The sequence below is a fragment of the Phyllobates terribilis genome, unplaced genomic scaffold, assembly GCF_046119375.1.
Source record: "Phyllobates terribilis strain yellow unplaced genomic scaffold, ASM4611937v1 Scaffold_4__5_contigs__length_816908805, whole genome shotgun sequence".
Lineage (NCBI taxonomy): Eukaryota > Metazoa > Chordata > Amphibia > Anura > Dendrobatidae > Phyllobates > Phyllobates terribilis.
Genome location: NW_027362764.1, coordinates 126,094,736 through 126,120,446, shown reverse-complemented (window position 1 = coordinate 126,120,446; position 25,711 = coordinate 126,094,736). Strand labels below are relative to the sequence as shown.

Genomic DNA, 25,711 nt, shown 5'->3' with positions numbered 1-25,711 from the left:
TTTTAACGCAATGACAGTCCTGAGCGGAAATTTCCGCATCATGTTTACAGCACATTGTCATTGCATTAGCTGGCAGACGGATTACCTAGCTTTTTTGGTGCATTTCTGCGCAGAAAAAATGCAGCAAAAACGCACAGTGTGCACATAGCCTTAATCCCAATGCAGCAGAACTTTGTCTTTTTCTGTTGGACATTGTACACACAATGTCTTTTTCATGTGGGTCTGCTCTGAAACCCGTCTACAAAGCACTTGAAAATTGTTGAAAATACTGAACATAAATAAGCATAGCAAGTAGTTTTCACATTACAGTGCCACATGTTCAGTATTTTTTAGCTCCTTTTAACTGCCTCAGGCTTCGAAAGAAGCAAAGTGGCTAAAAAAGTGACTTTTTTAAGGCGGCTTCTGCTTTTAAGCCACTCAGTAGTGTATGCATAATGTAAGAGAATAAAAGATGCCAAAAAAGACTCTTCAAGAAAACATCACTGGTCTTTTCCTGAAGTGTTTTGTACTTGATGGCTAAGCATAAGTTTAAAAAACGCGTGCACGTGCCCTGACACTGCCCTGTGCACGTGCCCTGACACTGCCCTGTGCACGTGCCCTGACACTGCCCTGTGCACGTGCCCTGACACTGCCCTGTGCACGTGCCCTGACACTGCCCTGTGCACGTGCCCTGACACTGCCCTGTGCACGTGCCCTGACACTGCCCTGTGCACGTGCCCTGACACTGCCGTGTGCACGTGCCCTGACACTGCCGTGTGCACGTGCCCTGACACTGCCGTGTGCACGTGCCCTGACACTGCCGTGTGCACGTGCCCTGACACTGCCGTGTGCACGTGCCCTGACACTGCCGTGTGCACGTGCCCTGACACTGCCGTGTGCACGTGCCCTGACACTGCCGTGTGCACGTGCCCTGACACTGCCGTGTGCACGTGCCCTGACACTGCCGTGTGCACGTGCCCTGACACTGCCGTGTGCACGTGCCCTGACACTGCCGTGTGCACGTGCCCTGACACTGCCCTGTGCACGTGCCCTGACACTGCCGTGTGCACGTGCCCTGACACTGCCGTGTGCACGTGTTCCTTAGCATTACATTTTTCGCCATCTTCCTACTCCTTTCCAAACCAAACGGTTTTCATACTTCTCTATGACTGCCCAATAAACCAGAACATATTAATTTAACACCCATTAGATCTCTTTAATATTGGATTAAAGAGACATTAATTTACTTCTTTTTCCAAAACACCATAAATAAAGCCTTATCTAGACACACATTTTCAGTATAATGGTCTCCCATAGTATTTGGCAGTGAGCTCTTGTATTCTCTCCAGTTCCAAGCGATCATGTAACGCGGTTTTAGGTTGCACAGCAAACACCTGGATGTTACAATCCAGAACATCATTCTTCCTGAGCTGTACGTCTCTGCACATCAGGACAGCGGATCACGTCTGCAGAAATGCTGATGTAGCAGAGTGCTGGGGAAAGTGCTGATAAATATGGCCCGGTAAATACACATATGGAGGTAATAAAGAATATTTGGCTATTACTTGCAGAATAAGGAAAAATCAAAGCAGATTAGCCAAGGATTTATTATCGTTGGATAAAGGTAGACTTTGTCCATCTTTTCTCTGTGCCAGGGTCTTATTGTGTTTTATGCTTCTTCGTGTTCTTGTTGATTGGTTTTCTAGTTTACTTTACAGAGTGATTATCTTCTGCAAGCTCCTTTGAATCCCATAATGAGCGCCAATCAACGAACAGCGCTTGTTTACTTATACGCAAATGTTGCAATTATTGAGAGGTTTTCCATACGATTGCTTGGATGATCGTCCATTTTTTCCCTTTCTCGTATAATTTACATTCCTATCGGTAGTACATCCCTTATTTATTTGAGCAGAATGCTGTCAACATACAATGGGGTCAGTTCATTTTGCATGCAAGTCTTGATCCAGGGTGCACTGGAGTAGGATGCTCTAGATTCCTTAAGAGGCATGACATGTGCCAGCGTCAGAAATCCAACAATCAGTGGGGGTCACAGGTCACAGACCATTCCGACAACATTTTCTGACCTGTCTCCATGTTGAACCTTCCCTTTTAATTGAAGAATATAATCTACCCAGTCCCTTATTTCAGTATATAATTTTGTCTGCATAGATGTATTATATATTTAAGTAATTCTCTTTAAACCTGATCATTTCTACCTTCTACCAAAGATTTATCTGATGGAAGAAATGTTTTCTTTTTCTGTACAGTTATATAAAAAAAAAACATAGTAAAATTCTAGATCTTTTTATTTCCTAGCTGGTGTATATTGGGTTTACTCCTGAGGCCGCTAAGGCAGCTCTCCAGCTTTTCATGGGTAATGTTGAATTAGCGTCTCAGATTCTGGCTCACCACCAAGGAATCCTCCCTCCACACCTCCTCCAAGACCTGGAAAATTCTCCTAAGTCAAAGGAGTCCCATGCATCTTCCTCAGAATCTGCAGGTAATTATAAATAAGGCCTTGTGGAGATTTGTGCAACAATCCCTCTTCTATCATACACAAGATGTGTGCAGTGACCAGTGTTTCATGTTCTGCTGCTTTCTATGTTACACCCGATAGAAAAGAAATTGTGAGGTTATTGCAATGGGATAATTAGGGGGAATTTCTATGGTGCCCATTTTATCGTAGAAATTTCTGCAGCTGGAAATCACTTCCATTTATCTGGATTGGGTTGTTTTCGATGATTGGGACAGTTGCAGAACTTCTTGCAAAAAAATATCACCAGCAGCAAATACACCACATATTAGGGAGAAGGATTGTGGCCCACTGACCTAGAAGTGAGGGAATAATGGAAGAGTAGTTGTACGTACAACCTACAATACTCTTCCTGGGGCTAGCTCTGAAATCTATTAAAAATAATTAAGTTATGAAATAATAATCCTTTAGCTTGGCATCCAGAGGTCCAGAAATCTATCTGGTCTGGCAGATGCCCAGAATTGCTCTAATAGAGTCAAATTATTACAGTCTAGAATACATAGTAATTTGAGGGGTAGATGTATGGGGAAAAAGGTGCTTCATAGAGCATGAGGACTGGCTCCAGCGCCAATGAAAAAATGTTAAAACATAATTTACTGTGCAATTCACAGATATGAATAAGGGTTGTGACCCGAAACGCGTAAGCTTATGGATTTTTATTTTTTTTTAATCTTTTTGTTTTTTCCCACAATGTTTTTAATTGCACAGTAAAAGTTATGTTTTAACATTTTTTCATTAGTGCTGGAGCCCAGTCCTCATGGACCTTCTCTCCCATTTGTGACCTGGATACCAGCCTGGTGTGTTCCTATACTCCTATGTAAATTCAAGTGGTTTTCATACTGAATTGTCCTCACTGGAAGGGGAGCTGATTACCATTATTTCTCCTTCCTTTCATAGAGCATCACTGTTCTGAAAATATCATACAGGTATTTCCACATACAGCAATATGCTTGTGGCACAACACACACAAATGTCTTTGAGTGAGCAGCCATGTTCTCAGCTGGGACCACTGCCAGACCTTCTTCTTCCGAATGCCCGCAGGGATTAGGAACCATTATTACAGAAGATACACCAGTATCTTAGGTCAGCGCGATCCCCAAACATTCATAAGCCTTCAGTGTAAGTTGCGTTTTCTTGCTGTATTCCAGGTGCTCAGAGCTCCAACACGTTTCGGAGTTGCACCTTCTCCATCACTAAGTAACATACAATCATGGTAGTTTTAAGTCTAACACAAATTTTGGTTTTCACAAAGTTTGCTGCTTCAGTGTTTTTATATCTTTTGGTCAGATGTTTCTATGATTGCTCAAGTACAATTGTAAGAATCTCAGAAGTTTTTGATGTTTATTGACAAATATATCAAGTTTCTGCAAAGACTCAATATTTACAGGTCTGACCCTTATTTTTCATGGCTTCTGCCCTTCGTCCTTGCAGCTGGATGTCATCTTCTGAGCCAAATCTTGAAAGATGAAAACAAAATTTTGCCTAATCAGTGCTTGGAGTTTATCACAATTTCTGTATTTCGGTTTGTCCACCCGCTTTTTGAGGATTGACTCCATTTTCTCAATGGGATTGAGATCTGGGGAGTTTCCTGGCCATGCACCCAAAATTAAAATGTTTTACTCATCGACCCACTTAGAAGAAAAATAAGGGTCAACCCTGTAAATATTGAGTTTTTGTATAAGCTTTATTTATTTGTCAATAAAAGTTAAAACTTATTAAATGTTGATAATTGTACTTCAGTAAGCATAGAAACATCTGACTGTAAGGTAACGTAAGCAAAATATGAAAGCAAATGTGAAAAACAAAATTTGTGTCATCCAAACTATTCACGAGATCCAAAACGCGTTATAGCTTTGCGCACATGGAATAAAGCAAAAACACATTTTACTTTCTCCAGGCTTTTGCATTTTAGGGGATTGCACTGACCCACAATATCTCCATTTTTTTCTGTATCTTATCCAAAAGTAATGGAGAAGGTAGATGAATAAAGTATTGAGGAATCTGTGACCACCCTTAACCACACATTTAGGTTTAACAATATAAATGTACTAATTCTGCATCACTCTACTGTATACAGCCCAGGCTTGATTGGCCACCCTGGGTATAGTAACTTTCTTTTAGTAGTTCATCTTCATGTTTTAGTCGTCTTCCATTTAGAAAATGCAACCGCAAGTTATTCTGTCATCCACGCGAAGTACGATGAATAGTACAATCACTTTGAGCATTTTTCTCTTGGTTTTCCTTTTATTCCTGTTTCTTTATTATTCAGGGACAAGTAAGACATCTTTTAATGAGCCGGATGTTGATCCTGTTAAAGAAATTTTGGAAGACATTCCTGAACATGAAGAGGATTATCTGGATTTAACCCTAGAAGAAGAAGGGCTTGTTCTTGTGGAATATCTTTCTTACCTTGAAAAGATCTGATATGTTTGTATTTCTTCGTTCACTTTCTTTCGGAAGAATTCTATTCTTATTAGTTTTTAAAGCACTTTATCTTAATGATATTTTAGTATTTGTGTTGCTGACTTTGCATTAATTTAAACTTGTTTAATTTAAGACATTGATGACAAATTGCTAGGAATCCCCATAAATGTCTAATCGGCAGGGGTCTGATTGTTGTGTCCTCCCGCCAATATCTATAATGAAGTGGCAGCCTCTAGCTGTGCAATGCAGGGAGAAAACACATTTTATATAATCCTACACCAGCATCTACAACAGTGTTTGTACGTTATGGTCGGAGACTACAGAATTTCTTCCATAATCTATAGTGTTGTACTTCTAGTGATAACTTTCATCTGATCTGAGCTCTTTTCTTTTCATTATAGTTCACCATTTGGAATAGATCAACTTGGGGAGGCCAAAACATTCTTCATTACTCTATGCTTTTACTATGGTGGCACTTGTGTTTCTTGCTTTTCTTTGAGGGTAGGGTCCAATGGTTTGACAACCACTTGAGGCAGAATACATTGCCCACTTGTGGGGACTAATGAGTACACAAGTTTGTGGGTAAGACTGAATGCACTTTTTTGTAAAAGGTTATTCTCTAGATAATTAGTTGGGGCCCAACCACTTAGACCCTGGCAATGTAGAGAACTCCAGAACTCAGGAAGCGGTCTCTGCAGAGTCCAGTTTTTATGGAGCACAGGTACGCATGTTCCATCTAGGCTCCATTCATTTTGTGTGGCACTGCCAGAGAAAGCCAAGTACAGTGTTTGGGTATTCCTGGCAGTCCCATAGACCATGAATGGAGTGCAGGTGGAGCATGCGCACCTGTGCTCCTTACAAGACTGGACTGTGCAGAGACCGCTTCCTGAGTCCTGGATCTTGGGATCATTGGAGTCCCAGCTGTCGGACCCCCAGAGATCAGTAAATATTCCCCTATCCTATAAATAGTAAGTTATCCTGTCTTGTGAATAATCCGTCATGGTGTTTCTAATAGTAATTATTTTAGTTATTTCACTGGTAACTTTACTGCCCTAAGAACAGTTGGCAAAGTGTATCATATAGATTGTTAGAACTTAATCAGCTCTATTCAGATTTCCACATTTACTATTTAGGCCCTGTTCACATCTGCATTGGTGCAAAACATCAGAATACCTAATGCATATAAGTAAGAATAGAGCGTCAAAGCCCCAAACACATTAGAATAGCTGTTGACTAAATGATTGTTCGGCTGACCACTATCTCTCCAGACTCGGCTGTGCTCTCCTGTGTTCTCTATGAAAGTGTCGCTGCCAGAATCATTGGCTGCAGCTTATTCCCCCCCCGAACAAAAAAATCACCTAACTACAGGTTGTCTCCATAATCATTAGATGTTGGCAAGTTCAGGCAAATGTATTCTAATGTACAGTACCAGTGAAAAGTTTGGACACTCCTGTTTGTGCAATGATTTTCCTTATTCATATTAGGATGTGCACATTGTAGATTCAGACTGAAGGCAGCAAATCCACGACACATGTGAAACAATTAGAGTATGTGTTCAACTTTAGATACCTTAAAGTACCCCCTTTTACCCTGATGACAGCTTTTCACCCAATTGGCATTCGCTCCAGCAGCTTCATCAGGTCAGCACTTGGAATGACTGTCCAACAGTCTTGAATGAGTTCCCAGAGGTGCGAAGTATTTTTTGGCTGCTTTAAAGCTGTCGTCAGCGTAAGGGCACAGAAAGACGGCAGTATTTCTCGTGTGAGGATCACATCGCCATGCTCGGACTGGCCCGGCACCTCTCCTGGCCTGATTGATGTATTTCTGTGCAGCCGTCAAGCTCGGGTCAGGAGAGGTGGCAGGCCAGTCCGAGGATGGCGATGCGATCGTCGCACGAGAAATATGGCCGTCTGTCTTCGCCCTAAAGGGGAGGATACTTTGAGTAATCTTAGATTTAATACATATTCTTATTTTGTTTCAGGATGTTTCTTTACACCTTGTTTTCATATGTGTACCTGCATGGTTTTGCTGCCTTCAGTCGGAATTTGCAATGTGCACTTTCTAGTAAGAGCAAAGAAAACCACTACATGAAGAGTTGTGTCCAAATTTTTGACTGGTACTGCGAATTTGGGTTTTTAGCCAGAATTTGTAAGGACACACCTTTGTTATGTTCTAATAACTAATCTTTATTGTCATTAAAAGGAATCTGTCAGCAGTTTTTTGCTATGGAATCTGAGATCAGCATGTAGGGACAGAGACCCTAATTCCAGTGAGGTATCACTTACTGGACTTAGTGCAGTTTTGATAAAATCCTGTTTCCTCTGCTGTAGATGTAGCAGTGCTATGTATGCTGAGCTGTGTATAACCTGGCTCACATCCCTGATTGGCAGCTTCCTGTATTCACTGTACACTGTCAGCAACCTGCCAATCAGTGGTGGGGGCGGGGTTAAACAGATTAGCCTGACTGCCTTGTACGCCATACCTAGTCTGCAGTGATACAATCAGTGTTTTATCAACAGGAGATTATCGAAACTACAGCACAAAGCCTAGTAAGTGACACATCTTAGAATCAGGCACTCTGTCACTACATCATGCTGCTCTCAGATTAAATGGTAAAACCCTGCTGAGAGATTCCCTTAAAGGAACACTTTCACAATTACATAGAATTCTATAGAAATCCAGATAGAGGCCCTGTATTAGGCTTTGTGACTGCATTGATAATGATGTGAGGGATTGATTGCATGATTGAAAACCACAACGCCTAATAGACGACACTGACTTATAATGGGAGTCGGAGAGTCAAGATCCGACAGGGTGTATAATGGAAAAATTAGAGATTTAGTCCCAGCGAGCCAAAGCGAGTGCTTCCCATTCAGAACTATCGGAGAAATGTACGATGGGGTTTTTTTTGTTTTTCAACTTTATACATGCTAAAGATGCAGTCAGACGGCCCTATAACATGGACGATGATCACACCGCAGTGTTTGGGCTGGCCGTCGGCTCTCCTGACCCGAGTGTGACAGTTGCGTACAGGCTGTCACGGTCGGGTCAGTCCAAACATTGCAATGTGATCGCCGTCCTTGTTATATTGCCATCTTATTGCGCCCGTATAGTTACTTTGCCTGGAGAAATGGGACTTCATTAGGGGCCGTAGCGTGCACGTTCGTTAGAAAGCACACCTGTTAACATACAATGTACATATACAAATTACTTAAGTGCCTTTTCATGGATATCTAGACCTATATTTGCACTGTCTTGTAGATTTCCATATACTTTTAAATAAATGAAATTTGTTATAAAAAAGCCAATTTTAAAAAATGAAAGGGTATGTTCACAAATGCTGTCATTTCATTGTTTCTAAAATGGGAAAAATAAAGCAAGATTGCGAAATAGTTTTCAGAATATATATCGTAATGTTTCTGTATACAGCTGATACCTTTGTGTCATGTGCATTTTAAGGTCTGTTTACACGGACGATTGCCATCAAAGAGCGTACATGAAAACGCTCGGCCCCGATCACTGACCCATGTGATCATTCTGCTGATTAGCTAAACGCTTGTTTACATGGGAATGAAAATCCTCATTGTCGGCATTCCACCCCTATAATCGGGGTGTGCAGCTGACTATATGTATGATTTATGGGGACAGAATGAGTCTCAGTATGATCGTCCCCATGAAGCATACATATTGTCACCAGCACATCCCAATTATACGGGGCGATATGCTGATGAAATTGCATTAGTCCGTGTGAACAGGCCTTTAAGAGCATGCCAACAGACTTGTATAGTTGATCTGTTCTTATTTTGGGTAGTAATCCCGTGTTTATGGACCTATCATCTCTCATTTCTTCCTGCCACTAACCTTACATGTTAGCGAGAGAGTAGGCCAGAGAGTAACACATGTCTATTGGACCAGATTAGACATAGGTTTGTAGTGTGTAAGTATAGAGTCACATTCATCTGTATACACAAAAACAGTAGAATATATTTTTACAAGACCTTTTGTAAAATTTTATTTTATGTAAGGTCATTGGAAACATAAGTCTGAGCAGCAGCAGAGCTACAAACCCTTTACAGATCACCAGGCAGAAATGTTCTCCCAAGTTCCGGGATTCTCAAATAATTCTTCAATAGTTCAGAAAAGTGTTAAAAAAAATATTTTTTTGTGTCTGCATTCTGGATGAATTTTGTTTTTGGTCACTGGTCTGATCCATCCAAAGTAATGGCTTCCTACAGCCAATAGATGTAAAGCACATTGTAGTGTTAAAAATTGCCCCTTGAGGAGGAGTGTACTAACGAGGGGAAGTGGCAAATGTGATGCGGGCAAGCAGGGTTGTAGACAGAGTGACCGTGGCTGGGCTGCAGCTCTGCTATCTGTAACATTGCAGACAATGAGAACTTCCTTTTAGGCAATTGTGAGAAGTAGCTGACTGCGGCACAGACCATAAAGGTACTGCACAAGGCGCCGGCCGAGGCCAATCACAGTGTGATTTTGCAGGTAACAAAAGACATTACCTATAATATCATGTGACTATTAGCAGCCAAGGCCTAAAAATCCAGGTTCACAGTTATACAGAGCTTTACGCACTACGTTGGGGTTTTGTTTCCATTGTATCACATTTTTGTGCATGACTAAAAAAAAAGACCAATACTGCCAGGCAGGGCTGTGAAATCAGAGTCATGGAGTAAGTCGGTGTCCAATTTGTATTGTGCCTGCAATAGTATTGATTACCATGCAGTCTGGGTCAGCTGGGATTTATACTCCTCATAAGAGATGGACTGAACATTGACTCATTTTATAAAGTAGGGATCTTAATTTATTGTTATGGCTAACTTGATGGCCTTGATCATCCTGCCGCCTTCTATTTGGTTTATTACTAGGAGTGTTCTAGCACCAGCATTTCTATATATTCTTTATATTATGTTTATTATCCATTTGCCTAATGGAGAACTCAATCATATGAAGTGCATTATGCAATGCTGAGATTATATAAAAAAATGCAAAGTAACGAATCTCAGCTGTAGACCGTAGATACTGGAAAACCACCCCCTCTCTGTATAACAGACATATTACTGACATGTTTAGCACTTTTGGTCTTAGTTTATAGAGGTTCTGTAGTCTGGTGCCTTTTTTGTAAATACTAAGTTCCAGCCCTGGTATTAGCTAATACATCTCAGACCACTAATATCAGGGGTCATTGCTGAACAGCGCATTTTTTACATGCACTGGTACATGACACTGTAGACAAGCACAGGTCCTGCAGCATGGATGATCCCCTGCAAATGATAATTGAGCCAGCAATACACTACATAGACCATGAAACATAGATTTTGTATGCAACTGTTTCTCAATGTTCCCCTTTATGTTGGAATAACTTTTATAAATCTTGTTGGAGCATGTCAATAAATTATTAAGGCAACTTTCTTATTTTTGGTTGTGTCCTTTTATTCTAAATATTTCCTTTTTAGTGGGGCATGTCTGAGCGGTGCATGCGGTGAGATGTGCCTTTCCTGAGCTCCCGCGGCACTCATTTTGAGGCAGAGGAGCAGACCAGCGACAGACTCGCCCACTTCTCTGAATGACGGAGAGCTGATCTTCGGGCTGTAGCGGTGTCATGACGCACTCAAAGAAGCATGGGAGAGACGAAGAAGCGGCGCCGGCGGAAATCCCAGATTGAGCCCGCACTACCGGCGGGCAGAGGCAGAGAGATGTGGCTGCCCGGCTAGAGCAGTTTGTCCACAGGCCTCCATCCTCTAGTAACCCGCTCAAGAGGTCAGTGTCTGCTACATGGGATGAGAAGAACACTTGAAGGCACCCGATTTATTGCATTATCTATGGAGAAGGAGGAGGAGACTGAATCCCCCCTGAGCTAGTGGTAACCTCTCGTGTTCATAATTCATCTACTGCAGCACCTAAAGAGAAACTTATCCTTCAAGAGATCTCCAAGGGGTCCCCCCTTCCCTGCAAGATGTCCTTAATGCAGTTAATAAATGCAATTTTACTCTCAATACACTGATGGGACAAGTTGGCCATAAACAAGAGTCTATTTCTAGAATACGTCATGACGGGCAGAAGGGGGCAGAACGCACCACAGCAGTGGAAAGAAGTTAGTGAGCTGTTAGACGCTCTCCTGCCAATCCGCAGAGAGATACTGAGTTACACACAGGCAGTCGCTGTGTTGATTGCCAAGGCTGATGACCTGCAAAATCTTCAGAGACGCAATAATATTAGACTGGTGAGGGTCACTGAAAAGGCTGAGGGGAATGACCCAGATGACTTTTGAAAAATGGTTATTGGATACCTTTGGCAAACCTGGATACCTTCACTCCTTTGCTGTGGAGAGAGCTCACAGGTTCCTCACGAGACCGGGCTCAGTGGGCAGAGCCCCTATGTCTATTTTGATCAAAATCCTGCAGTACAAGGACTGAGACCTCATATTAAGGAAAGCAAGAGAGAAGCAGGACATTTAGCTCGGGGGACAGAAAATCTCCTTTTTCCCAGACTTCTCAAGATGAGGGGGGTTTGGAATGCCTCTGCATAAAAATTTGGTTTCTTATCAGCCAGGAGAACAGTAAACTCACAAGGATCATCTTTCATGGGTGTTCTTAAAGATGGGTACTATGATTGATTTTATTTCTTGGAATATTCGTGGGTTCAGCAACAATTCAAAAGATAGGCAATGCTTGACTATATTAAGAGATTCAACCCCACAATAATAGGGCTACCGGAGACCCATCTAACAAACAACACTGGCAATCAGATACACAGATCCTGGATGGGGTATACCTTACATTCATTTCATTCTAATTACTCAAAAGGGGTTACCCTAATTATACATAAAAGTATCCCATTTATGCATAAAGACCCAGACAGTAGATTTGTGGTCGTTAGATGTAAAATCCAACACTTTGAATGTATTATTGTTGTAAGCTATGTTCCTCTTCCTTATTCAAATATCCCTCATAAAATGATTCTTGAGAGACTGGCGGTATGGCCGGAGATCTTGGGGTATTTTAATAATATTTGTAACATTGGTAGTGATAGGTTTCCGCAGGAGGTAATTCTTTGTCCCTCTTTGGTCATCTAATCAGAGAGGTGGGACTATTTGACATTCGGAGGGAGAAGTTCCCAACCTTAAAGGTATTTTCTTGTGCCTTGTCACCCTATCAATCTCTATCAAGGATTGATCGAGCCTTATGTATTTCTCAAATTACTCTATTAATTTCTAAAGTACCTTCCTAGATCTCTATCTGATCACTCTCCCCTCTGGTTACAAGTGCAGATCCAGGTATTCAATAGGTTGGAAACTTAATCCATTCTGGCTAAAAATTAACTGCCCTGCCGTTAGGGAGAAACTTTTGGAGTTCTTTGATATCAATTCTAGATCTGCCACTAATAATGTGGTTTGGGATGCTATGAAGGCCTTTTTAAGGAAATACTGATCATAGAGATTAAACTGGTAAAAAAATAATTTGTGGAAAAGAGGTGTTGAAGTGGAAAGTAGAGTTCGAGAAACTGAAACATTGTTTACCCAGGATAATAATCAGACGAATAGAAAGCTTTGGAAAGAGGCCAAAAAACAACTGAGGTTATTTCAAATAGACCAAGCGGACAACAATAGATTGTTTCTAAAACAGCAATTTTATGAGGAGGTAGAAGCTACTGGACCCTTACTAGCCCAAATGGCCCAAGCTCAGAGAGAGAATGCTTTTATACACCGGTTACAGGATAAAGAGGGGAGGATTATCACCCAAACTCCTGCAATTTTATAGACTACATAGTTTTTATACCAATTTTGTATTCATCAGGGGCGAAGTACTCAGGAGAAGATCTAGCAGACTACCTAACTAGGATTAAACTTCCAACGTTAGGCGAAGATGATACTTTTTCGAATTACTGATTTCCCTGGAAGACATTCAAAGAGCGGTAGGTGAAATGCCAAATGATAAAGCCCCTGTGTCAGATGGCCCCGCAGTAGAGATTTGTAAAATATTTGAGCTTTTACCATACTATTTGGAATTGGTCAATGATGCATTTTCCGAGGGGACACTGCCAAGATCACTATATGAGGCTAGAATAGTTGTCATACCCAAAGAAGGGAAAGATGAGGAATTACCAGAATCATACAGTCCCATTTCACTACTAACGACAGATTTCAAGATTCTGGCAAATAGATTGAGCACTGTTATAACATCGGTAATACACCCAGATCAAGGCAGCTTCATGCCTTCTAAGTCGAATTCCATTAACCTAAGAAAGCCATTTTTAAATTTGCAAGCAGTTCAGCCTGATCCCAAGAATAAAGCCGTTCTCTCCATAGATGCAACAAAGGCTTTTGTTAGTGTGGAGTGGAAATATATATGGGAAATGGGATTTGGACTAATTTTATCAAATGCGTAATGCTACTGTACAAGACCCCAAAAGGTAGAATAAGAGCTAATGGGGATGAGTCTGAGAGATTTGATCTTTTTAGGGGAACAAGGCAAGGTTGCCCCCTATTGTTCCTGCTTTTCACTGTTGCAATAGAACCTTTAGCCTCTAGCATTAGACAACACCCGGGTATTAGGGGCTTTAAATATGGTGGCAAAGAGTAACGGATCATCATGTATCATTTGTTATTATTTGTTGATAATTTGAACATCTCTCTCCCAATAATAATGGATACCATTGCTAAATTTGTGGTCTTTTCTGGTCTAAACATTAATTGGTCGAAGTCGGCCTTGCTCCTCCTGGATAATGTACATCTTTTAATCAAATTAATTTTGAGCAATCCCATTGGTGCAAAAGTTCAAATACCTAAGCATTTATGTTACCTGTGAGATTAATGACTATGTCCCTTTAAACCTGAACCCCTTGGTAGTTAAATCAATAAATAAAGGCATCAGAGCATGTGGGAAACTACTCCTCTCTGCCCTTGGCAGAACAAACTTCATCAAAATGTGCCTCATGGCCGCTGTACTCTATGCCCTAAATAGTTTTCCCGTTTGGATCCCAAAGTACTGGTTTAAAAAAAAATGCGTAATATCTTCCTAGACCTGGTCTGGAAAAAGGGCGTCACTGGAATAAAGTTGAAAGAATTACAGTTGCCCAAGGAGCAGGGCAGATTAGCCCTCCCTAATGCGTGGGGGTATGTTCTGGCCTCTCAACTCCCAACACTTGAGGGGATGGGTATTGGAGAAGACAATGGATGCAGGGTCTGTGGTACTTAAGTACCTGGGGGGAGGGGATAACATTTTGGAACTCCTAGAGTCAAATATACTCAAAGCAAAATCCAGTAATGCCCTGACCTTGGCTCTTGTAAAAAAAAGTGTGGACCTGTAAAACGCTGTGGGTTATGGGGGCCTATTCTAAATATACTCCTATATAGAATAATCCAGGTTTGAGGGAGCTTTGTCATCTGGAAGGGTTGGAGAATGGAGGATACAAGGGCTGAAATATATTTATATTAGTTTTATTTGGATGAACACTTATGTACATTTGACCACCTAAAACAGATGTTCCAGTTAAGAAACCCTGACTTCTACAAATATCTACAGTTAAAGCACACTATAAGGGCCCTGAAAGTATATCCAATCTCACGATCTCTTCCAAGGGGCTTCTGCAATATGTTGTACAAACAAAAGCAACTAGAGGCCTGATTTAATTAATGTACAAATCTTTGCTATCTAATATTTTAGGGGATCTTATGGTTCTCATCAGGTCTAGATGGGAAAGGGATGTACGGCACATTTCCCCAGAAGAATGAGAAGGTATTTTGGAATCTCCTGGAAAGGTGTCTATGTATGTGGCTCAGAGAAGATCTCAATTATTTCTTATCCATAGAACATATAGAACTCCCAAAATAATGCTGAAAATGAATCTGAAATTGGATGATCAATTTCCAAGATGTAGCGAAGAAGGGGCCGATTTAGTCCATATGTTCTGGTCATGCCCCAGACTTGGAGAACTATGGGACAATGTGGGTAGGCTGGTTAGAGAGATATATAACATCCGATTGCCTCTGAATGCCAAATCTTCTGTTTTAGGATGTGTGGGAGATATATGGGCCTCCCCTCCATTACAACTGGCCATAGAAAAAACTCTTTACCACTCAAAAAAGTCCATTGCTAGCCATTGGCCGTCCAACACTCCACCTACAAGAGAGGAAGTGGTTCAATGCCTGAATACTACTATTTTATTGGAGAAAAAGGTCTACATTAAGAGGGGAGCCATAGCCAAATTCGTGAAGCAGTGGGGAGACTGGATTAAATGCCCTACTGTGGTATCTGAAGCACTCGCTAGGGGAATCTGATTTTTAATATGTTTTCTCTCTGATAACCCTTGTACTGCCGAAGAGACAACCTCTCTATTCTTGTACACTAGAAAATGTATCCTTAATTGTATGTACTTATACTGGTTTGGGTGATTGTTGGGGTAGGAATAAACAGGTTGGGGTAAGGGGTTATTTTCATTTATATCCAAGATCTGAAGTTAATGCACTGTTAATGTGCCTTCTTACTTTTTGCACTCATAAGATCTGGAGCTGTCTATATTGATTTGCTTATACCTCAATAAAATCGTGTTCTTGATTAAAAAACTAAATATTTACTCTTTAGGACCATCGTGTTACATAGCAGATCCTTTTCAATAGATATCAGTCCAATGAGTGGACTGGATCCTGTTACTGAGATGAGGATAGCTGGGGCGGACATAACATTGGTTCAACCTATGCAGCTGCACAGGCCCCCAAAAGAAAAGGGGGCCACTACTGCCTCCAGAAAAGGTGGAACTGTGCATTATGATGAGCTATTGGACTGTAAAGGACCCAAATATTGCTCTGTCTGTGTCCGCTCCTGGAGGAGAGAGTTCCTGAAGTTTGCTTTTGCACAAAAGTCCCAAGTGCTATGGCTTTGGGTCCCTACCTAATAACTCAACAGTAAAAAGATTTAGACTTTAGCGGGATAAGTCTGGTGCATGCACATTGAGCAGATAAACCTGAGGCCAATACACGTCATTTCGCGAAGTATGTGCAGTGAAGCGAGGGGTACGGTGCATGTTTGAAACGTTAAAGGGAATCTGTCACCCCCTGGCGATATTAGACCTCTACTATGGGCATACAGGGTATAGAAAAGTAAATCTATACATACCTGTGTGGCCCATAGTAGAGGTCTGATTGCAGAGAAAAGTGCTTTATTAAAAATTCTTGCTTCCACAGGTTTGGCGTCCTGAGGACGCCAAACAATCCACCGCCTTTATGCTTATTATTCCCCTAAATCCCCTCCTCTCTGCTTAATTATCATATCTCCCCCTCTCCTGCACGTCACAGGACCCTGTGACGTGCACTGTGCTCCCTGACTTCCAGGCATGTGCAAAGTGCTGCTCACATAGAGTGCACTTTGCTTCATCCCAGCCCCGTCTCTCCATGCACTGCGCCACAGGTTTCTATTGCGCAGGCGCAGGGGAGTCACTGTCACTTCCCGTTGTCTGCGCAATAGAAACCTGCAGAGCACAGGGAAGGGGGGGGGGATATGACAGTTAAGCATACAGGAGGGGATTTAGGGGAATAATAAGCACATAGGCGGGGATTGCTTGGCGTCCCCCGGACACCAAGACTGTGGAAAAAAAGAATTGATTAAAGCGCTTTTCTCTGGAATCAGACCTCTACTATGGGCCATACAGGTATGTACAGATTTACTTTTCTATACCCGTATGCCCATAGTAGAGGTCTGATATGACAGATTCCCTTTAAAGCCCAGCTGCATTGTGACACTGGTGCCCTACTAGACTCAAAGCTAGTGATGGGTTCCCATTAAAGTTACTTGTACTGCTTCAGATCATGTGAAATTGAAAATAAATGAAATTGGTAAATAGGAGGAAGTGAAAAAGCGGTAGCTTTTCCTACAACCCAAAATATTAGTCTTCATTATGGAAATGAATAGTTTTAGTGTGGAATGAAGACATGAAGAGTTTAAGAACGTCCTAATTACAATATTGTGGGGCATGAAAAGTATGACTAAGCTGTAGTCAATGTCTTGCACATTTGTTCAATATTTTCCAGAAATCCAATCTGCTTTAAATAACATACAGTGATAGGTTTATGGGCCTTTATTTCGTGAATAAGAGCAATTTATTGACTAGTAAATTATTATCGATTATTGTACAGCAGTCCTATATATTACACAGCCACAGTATGTCAATTTCTGCTAAGTTATGAGATTCATTTTTATCCGGCATATCCAGTAGAAGTCCGTTCCGATTAGTGATGATTCCCATATTACTGTACAACTCAAATGGATATTTTTTTTGGCAGTAAAAAAAAAATGTACCCCCGAAGACGATCTCTCACAGTCAGGATGATGGAATAGTTGGAAGGGTTGATATGAAATCAGACTTACAGCTGCGCAAAATCCAGTAAAATCAAGCCACACTGACGTTACTATTGCCTGTGGCTGGTGTAAAAAAAGTAAAAATACAGCTCCAATGAAGAGGAGGATCAACCCAATGGCAACAAGATGTTTAAGGCACTTATTGATATCATTAATCACTGACAGTTAATATACCATTTCACGTCATGGCATTACTAAGCAGCGTGTTTATAGGGCACCTATGGGGCCTTTTTAAGGGGTTTGTGGTTTTATAAAAATAAATGAATGTTTCTGCCTATTACATCTACAGTTTCAGGTAGTGGACTTTAAGATTTGTTCAAACATAACGCTGTGGCTGCAGATAAATTTATTAAAAGGGCTCTGTCAGCACAAAATGACTGTTCAAACCAAGCACAGGCACTCTGTGTCCCCTAGCCGTGGCCAAACCGTTCAATGCCGCCGACTTATTTCTTTGACAGTTTTGCAATTACATGAGGAGGATGGAGATAGATGGAAAACAAGTGGCCGGGAAGGTGCAGGTGCACTGAACTGCTCGGCCATACAAAAGGTGTACTGAGCGCTTAAGCTTGGTTTGAACAGTCATGTGCTGACAGACTCCTATTTAAAGAAAAGCAGCTTCTGTAGTGGACACAGCGCATGAAATTTCATCATTTAGCTCCATCAAGGACAATAATGCAAGGTTGAAGAAGTGATCTAATCTTTCTTCAGGAGCGCACTGCTCCTCTGCCTCCAGGATTTCTGCTTGCCGGGAGGTGGCAGTGCGTTCGTGAAAATTGAAAGCTCAACCCAATAGCATAGATGCACTCATCTGAACTGTGCGCTCTTCCACGCTGCAAGCAGAAGCATTTTTGCCTCTGCAGCGTCAGAGGAGACAAACTGCACAAATCCAGCCACCTTCAGAGCTGAGCTTTCAAGCTGTTTAGCAAGTAGTCGGTGAGCGTATACACCATGCTTAGGAAACAGGCTGCCTCTGATAAGACTGCAGAGGTGGCCAGTAACCCAGGCAATGAAGAGTAAACTATAAAATTAAAAATCTCTCCACTATTGAGAACTCAGAGGATTTTTAATAAGAGGTAAATTGCAAAGTTCAAGCACTTTGCAATTTTATTCATTTAAGAAGTTGAGACAGCCCCTTTAAGTGTGGAGAAGCGGAGCACTTGCCTGGAGTTTGGTCATCATCAGAACACTTGCTTGCTCATTTACTTAAAGGGAATGTCCACTACTCGGACAACTCCTGAATCCCTATGTTTCTTCCCAGTAAAATAATAACACTTATAATCACCTCTGGTGGCAGCGCAGTTCCAGCAATGTTGGCACTATCTCTGCTGGGGATCGCGTGACAATGTTATATTACGCAATCCCTGCGGCTAATCAGCGCTGGCTTCATTCTGTCCTCCTATTGACCTAATCGATATCCGGAGGGAGTGAGCGTTGCGGCTGCTCTCTCACTTCCTTTGGATGTCTTGATATGTCTGAAGGAGAAGAGAATGAAGCCAGCGCTGATTGGCTGCAGGGATTGCATGACATAATGTTACACGAGCCCCGGCAGAGCCAGTGCCGACACCTCTGGAATGGCACTGGATGTGATTATAGGTGTTATTATTTTACTGGGGGGAAACATGGGGATGCAGAAGGGGTTGTCCGAGTAGTGGCCAACCCCTTAAATGGAAAATACATTTTATTTTTCTGTACTGATAAAACAATCTGCGGTCACACAGGTATATTTGAAAATGCCTTACCAATCTGCACTGTATATGGTTTAGTAGTCAAAAAACATTTGACAGACATACTTTAAAGGGAACCTGTCAGCTGATACATGCTGCCTAAACTGTGGACAACATGCATCAGCCACTGGCTGTGTGATCACAGCCATATATGTTTGTCTCTGAAACGCGGCATTTCAGGGAAAAACATGCTTTTAATAGCCGCTGTATTGACTAGGACCCGGCGGCTTCTCCCCTCCCACTGACAGTTAGTGGCAAGCCTCTGCCTACATGCATGTATAAACAGAGGCTAGCCTATCACGGTCAGCGGGCAGGGAGAAGGCACCGGGACCTGCATGTACGACTTGTGCACAGTGCGGCTCAGTCCCTGGTGGCTATTAAAAGCATGTTCTTCTCTGTAACGCTGCAGTGTTTCAGAGACAAACATAATCAGTGGCTGAGACATGCTGTCCATGGGCTGGGCAGCATGTATCACCTGTCAGGTTCCCTTTTATCATTGTATAATTCAAAGTGATACAACCTTCTGTTTTAATTGTTCCCCATTGTCATTATTACTGTTTTCTGACAGCGAATGGAAAGATTCTTTCATTTATTCTCCAGGATGCTGAAAACTAATAATGAAAAACTTTGATGGACGGACATGATTTTAACTTTGCACATGCCTGTGATATGGCTCCGTTTTGTACAAAACCCTCATAGAGATTCATTCCTGTACCTCTGTAAGTAAATGGAGCTTTTCATTTGGATTACTTATTCCATATGGGTCTGTGTGCCTCTGTACAGTCTTGCATGTGGCTTTGCTGTATATACAGAGGATTGCATAGAGGGGATAGAATTGTAGCAAACTTATGTGAAAAAAATGTAAAGGGAATGTGTCAGCAGGTTTTTGCTATTTAATCTGAGAGCAGCATAATGTAGGGGCAGAGACAGTGATTCCAGTGATATATCACTTACTAAGTTGCTTGCTGTTGATTTAATTATAATCAGTGTTTTATAAGCAGGATATTATTGATAGTGAACTAGCTATCTCATGTCATGTGGTCCTCCTGCTCTGTGTAACCCCGTCCCCACCCCTGATTGGCAGCTTTCTGCCTATGCGCAGTGTAAACAGAACGCTGCCAATCAGTGGTGTGGGCGGGGTTATACAGAGCTCAGCACTGAGCATTTAGCGAACTGCTAGATCAGCATTAGATAAAACAGTGATTTTATCAAAGCTGCAGCAAACAGCCCAGTAAGTGACATATCGCTGGAATGAGGGTCTCTGCCCCTACACCATACTACTCTCAGATAGGGAAGCAAAAACCTGCTGACAGATTCCCTTTAAGTCCATGCAGGTTTTACACCTCTCTGTGTAAACAAGAATGCTCCCATTCACTGACAGCAATGAAACATCCTGAAACAAAAAATATATTACAGCATGGCAGAACTTGTCATTTTACAATAATTAAAGGGGTTGTGCAGCCAGGGCATAGAGGCGAGTCCCCCGCTGGATCAGAGCAAATCTCAACATCTGCCAAGTAATGTGACCCTATAGTAATCACCAAATACCCTACAATTAGATGCTTTGACTACGATGGTGTTTGCAACTGTAAAACCAATGTAGGAGCATAATGTACTTTTGCATATTTTGTGGAGTACAAAATGTATAAAATACTACATTTCCAGTTTTCCAATCTTCACATGATTTCTATGGGTTCACAGTCTTCATTGGCCTCTAGTGAGCAGCCAACTTTGTTGTGGAAGATATGGGGCATGCTCCCTTTCTGAGAGTGCCGGCTTCTAACTGATGGCTTCTTCTGGTGTTTAGTCTGTGAACAGATCCCTTTAATGTCCCAGACTCTGAGAGATCCATCATGAGAAGCTGTATAGAAAACATCTTTATGTATCTGCAAATCACAATCAAAAAGAAGTTATAAATGGGCATTCCTCAAAAAAATCATCGTCCGCACCTGGGTTATTGCTGGAAGAACTACTAAGTCTTGACACTGATTGAGAGCAGCCTCCCCGAGCCGGGGAATGCAAAGCATGCATGCTATAATGGCTACTGCACTGGATACACATAGGGGGACTTCATAACACACCTGAATACAGTTAATGATAAAAGTATGTCCTTGGAAGACTTGCTGCAGGGTTCCTGACTTTGTATTAAAGGCCCTGGCACAAGCATCGCCGCTTCCTGTAAACACTGAAAGAGAGAACAGAGAAAACAACATGTTCACCAATGGCAATTTCCGCAAAAGAAGTTTGTGGCAAAGCAGAGCTGTAGCATACGGGCCACCTCATATTCAGTTGTCATCAAAATTATTCAACCCCCAATACAAATGAAGTTATTAGAAAAAAGTACAAACATTCACCTGTCCGCAATAAAACAATGAAACAAACAATTTAAATGGCTCAACACAACTCATAACAAATTCAACACAAAATGACACTTAATGATTAAGCAGTCTTGAAAAAATAATAATACTAAGAAATATTTTTCCTGTACTGCAGTCTCAGAATTATTCAATACCTTCATAATAAGCCTCTTTAGTACTTAGTACAACAGCCTTTGGCTATAATGACCTGCTGCAAACATGATACGTAGCCAGACACCAGCTTTTGGGAGCATTTCTGGAGGATCTAAGCCCATTCCTCGTGGGCAATCAACTCCAGTGTACTAGTATTCTTGGGCTGTCAAAGAAATGGTCCAAAAAGTTAGAAGAAGAGATCATTCCCTTGCACAAACAAGAAAAATTATAGGAAAAGAGAGCAAAGGCAATGAATTTTTCTAGGGATACAGTTGGAAACATAGTTCGCGAGTTCAAAGTTAAAGGAACACTGACTACACTCCCTGGACATGGCAGAAAGAGAAGGCTTTCACTTGTGCCACCAGATTCCTTAAAAGGCACGTGGTCCAAAACCCTCATGTGACTGCTAAAGATCTGCAGTAAGATTTGTTGGCCATAGACACTGCGGTTTCAGTTGGCACAGTAAAAGGAGCATACTAAATGCTGAAGGTCTCAATGCCCAAGCTACAAGACTGACATTTCTGACCTAAAAACACAAGAAAAGTCGGTTCCTGTAAAAAAAAAACTACAAAGCTTTGAGGATTCTGTCCTGGAAGCAATGAAACACACACACACTCTGAAAAGACCACCCTGCCTGTGGCTGGTGTAAAAAAAAAAAAAAAATACAGCTCTAATGAAGAGGAGGATCAACCCAATGTGAAGTGTGGTGGTGGCTCGGTGATGCTCTATGGCTGCTTCACTGCCTCTGGCACTTGAAACCTGCAGAGTATGAAAGGCAGAGTTCAAAAGTTTGGGGTCATTTAGAAATTTCATTATTTTTGAAAGAAAAGCAAATTTTTTTTCAATGAAGCTAACATTAAATGTATCAGAAATACACTCTATACATTGTTAATGTGGTAAATGACTATTCTAGCTGCAAACGTCTTGTTTTTATTGCAATATCTACATAGGTGTATAGAGGCCCATTTCCAACAACCACCACTCCAGTGTTTTAATGGTACATTGTGTTTGCTAACTGTGTAAGAAGGCTAATGGATGTTTAGAAAACCCTAGAAAACCCTTGCACAAGTATGTTAGCCCAGCTGAAAACTGTTTGGCTGATTTGAGAAGCTATAAAATTGACCTTCCTTTGAGCTAGTTTAGAATCTGGAGCATTACATTTGTTTGTTCTATGAAACTCTCAAAATGGCCAGAAAAAGAGAACTTTCATGTGAAACTCAACAGTCTATTCTTGTTCTTAGAAATGAAGGCTATTCCATGCGAGAAATTGCCAAGAAACTGAAGATTTCCTACGACGGTGTGTACTACTCCCTTCAGAGGAGAGTACAAACAGACTCTAACCAGAGTAGAAAGAGAAGTGGGAGGCCCCGCTGCACAACTGAGCAACAAGACAAGTACATTAGAGTCTCTAGTTTGAGAAATCGACGCCTCACAGCTCCTCAACTGACAGCTTTATTAAATAGTACAAGCCAAATGCCAGTGTCAACGTCTACAGTGAAGAGGCGACTCTGGGATGCTGGCCTTCAGATAAAGCCATATCTGAGACTGGCTAATAAAAGGAAAAGATTAATATGGGCAAAAGAACACAGACATTGGAGAGAGGAAGATTGGAAAAAAGTTTTATGGACAGACGAATCAAAGTTTGAGGTTTTTGGATCACACAGAAGAACATTTGTGAGACGCAGAACAACTGAAAAGATGCTGAAAGAGTGCCTGATGCCATCTGTCAAGCATGGTGGAGGTAATGTGATGGTCTGGGGTTGCATTGGTGCTGGTAAAGTGGGAGACTTGTACAAGGTAAATGGGATTTTGAATAAGGAAGGCTATCACTCCATTTTGCAAGGCCATGCCATACCCTGTGGACAGCGCTTGATTGGAGCCAATTTCATCCTACAACAGGACAATGACCCAATGCACATCTCCAAATTATGCATGAACTATTTAGAGAAGAAGCAGGCAGCTGGTTTTTTATCTGTCATGGAGTTGTCAGCACAGTCACCAGATCTCAACCCCATTGAGCTGTTGTGGGAGCAGCTTGAGAGTTTGGTACGCAAAAAGTGCCCATCAAGCCAGTCCAACTTGTGGGAGGGGCTTCAGGAAGCATGGGGGGAAATTTCTCAAGATTACCTCAGCAAATTAACAGCTAGAATGCCAAAGGTCTGCAATGGTGTAATTGCTGAAAAGGGAGCATTCTTTGATGAAAGCAAAGCTTGAAGGAGAAAATTATTCTTTCAAATTAAAATGATTATTTGTAACCTTGTCAATGTCTGAACTATATTTTCTATTCATTTTGCAACTCATTTGATAAATAAAAGTATGAGTTTTCATGGAAAACACAAAATTGTCTGGGTGACCCCAAACTTTTGAATGGTAGTGTATTTAATCAGGAAACCATACTTTGAGGGATTCCTTCTGTGTAGAAACTGAAGGTTGGGTGTAGTTGGATCTTCCAACAGCACAATAAACCCAAGCATACCCCAATGTCTTCCAATGATGGGTTTCAGAAGAAGTCCTGGAAGATTCTGGACTGGACATCATAGTCGCCTGTCTTTAACCCCACAGAAAAACTTTGGGGGAGTTCAAGAAAACAATTACAGCACGAAAACCCAAGAATATTAGTGAACTAGGAGTGATTGGCCAAGTGGAATAGGCTAAGATTCCTCAGGAACACTGCAAGAAGTTTGTGTCTGGCTATGCATCACGTTTGCAGCAAGTCATAACAGCCAGATTGTGTTTTAATAAGTATAAAAGGCGCTTGTCATAAAGGAGTTAAATAATTCTGAGATTGCATTAGTCAGTAGAAGTGGCATTTTGTGTTGAATTTGCAGAAATCACTTGTCAGAATTCCAGTTGTCTATCTACAGTTTCACCACTACTGGCTGTTATTGTTCACCTTAATAATTCTGCTTCAGTCCCACTCCTTACCACGGATGGCTGCTGTTGTGTTCTGCAATTAGCCTTTACTAAGATGGCAGATTCTGAACCTGTGGGATCCATCTTTTTTCCTGTTTGGGCCTACTTAAAGCCGCATGGATCTCTCACTCATTCCTTGAGTATTGTGTCTAGCTGTTAGCCTAGTTTCTAGTCTCCAAGCTCCTGAACATTCTTACCTAGATTGTCCTCACCTATCTACGGAGTGTTTCCTCTACTCCTTTTGCTAACTACAAGAGTTTCTACTACCGCTTGCTGTTCTGCTCGTGTTCCTTCGGCCACTGGTTTCCAGCAATACTACACTAGTATCGTAACACTTGTATACCAGACTACTCTACAAACTGCCAATGTCATTGGTTTCATGTGCAACTTTGTGCTATAGTCCCTACAGCGGATTTCATGAACTCGTGTACCCAACCCGATAAAAAACTCATGGCATGTCCTATTCTAGATCATAGTCAGCCATTCAACTTTACAGAAAAAAAAAAAAAAAAAAAAAACAGATTGCAAACATAAGCCACTCATGTGCCATCCGTCATTCACAAATCTGTTTTAATGCAGATGCTAAACTGGACACGGCCATTTAAAATGTGCCCCTATTATGCTCATGCCAGCAGCCTGTCAAAGTGTCATTATTAGGTCAAACGTCTGAGACGTCTATTTGCAGACGGATTCACCAACATGAAATTCAATTTTATGTCGAAAAGTAAACTTCAACTTCTCCAATAGGTCATAGTTAGTAAAGCCGAATAAAGACTTGCGTCCATCAAGTTCGACCTGTTAGTTCTGTAATTGCTAAAGTTGATCCAGAGGAGGGCAAAAACCCCAAATGATTTAGCCAATCTTCACCTGAGGAAAAATTCCCTCCCGACTCTGAAACCAGCAGTCAGAATAAATCCCTGTATCAACCTACTATTTTATTCTATTTTTAAGTATATGCAGAAATCTGCCTGGTATCTAGAAAAGCATCCAGTCCCCGCTTGAACTGGTTTAGTGAATCCGACATTACCGTCTCCTCACTCAGTGAATTCCATATTCTCACTGCTCTTACCGTAAAGAACCCCTTCCTATGCTGGTGCTGAAACCTTTTTTCTTTCAGTCTTAGTGAATGCCCTCTTGTTACCGTAATATCCGTCCTTTTGAACAAATCCCGGGCAAGGTCTTTATACTGTCCCCTAACATATTTGTACACATTTATTATGTCCCCCCTCAACCTTCTCTTTTCCAGGCTGAATAGTCCTAGTT

At 41.5% G+C, this 25,711-nt stretch overlaps 2 protein-coding genes across 3 annotated transcripts in view; one reads left to right on the top strand and one right to left on the bottom strand.

The window, feature by feature from the left end:
• Window positions 1–10,355, top strand: part of NUB1 (negative regulator of ubiquitin like proteins 1) — an 86,250-nt gene extending 75,895 nt beyond the window's left edge. The window contains exons 14-15 of the mRNA XM_073677726.1: window positions 2,296–2,479; window positions 4,782–10,355. Coding sequence (XP_073533827.1) covers window positions 2,296–2,479; window positions 4,782–4,936 — 339 coding nt within the window. The 3' untranslated portion in view covers window positions 4,937–10,355. The remainder of the gene's footprint in view (window positions 1–2,295; window positions 2,480–4,781) is intronic.
• An 8,284-nt stretch (window positions 10,356–18,639) lies between these two features.
• The window catches only part of WDR86 (WD repeat domain 86), a 99,841-nt gene continuing 92,769 nt past the window's right edge, over window positions 18,640–25,711 (bottom strand). The window contains exons 6-7 of one of the 2 annotated variants that reach the window (XM_073677725.1): window positions 21,107–21,210; window positions 18,640–20,911 (exon numbers count right to left, since the gene is read on the bottom strand). In XM_073677725.1, coding sequence (XP_073533826.1) covers window positions 20,702–20,911; window positions 21,107–21,210 — 314 coding nt within the window. In that variant the 3' untranslated portion in view covers window positions 18,640–20,701. The remainder of the gene's footprint in view (window positions 20,912–21,106; window positions 21,211–25,711) is intronic. The other variant, XM_073677724.1, reaches the window with a different exon arrangement.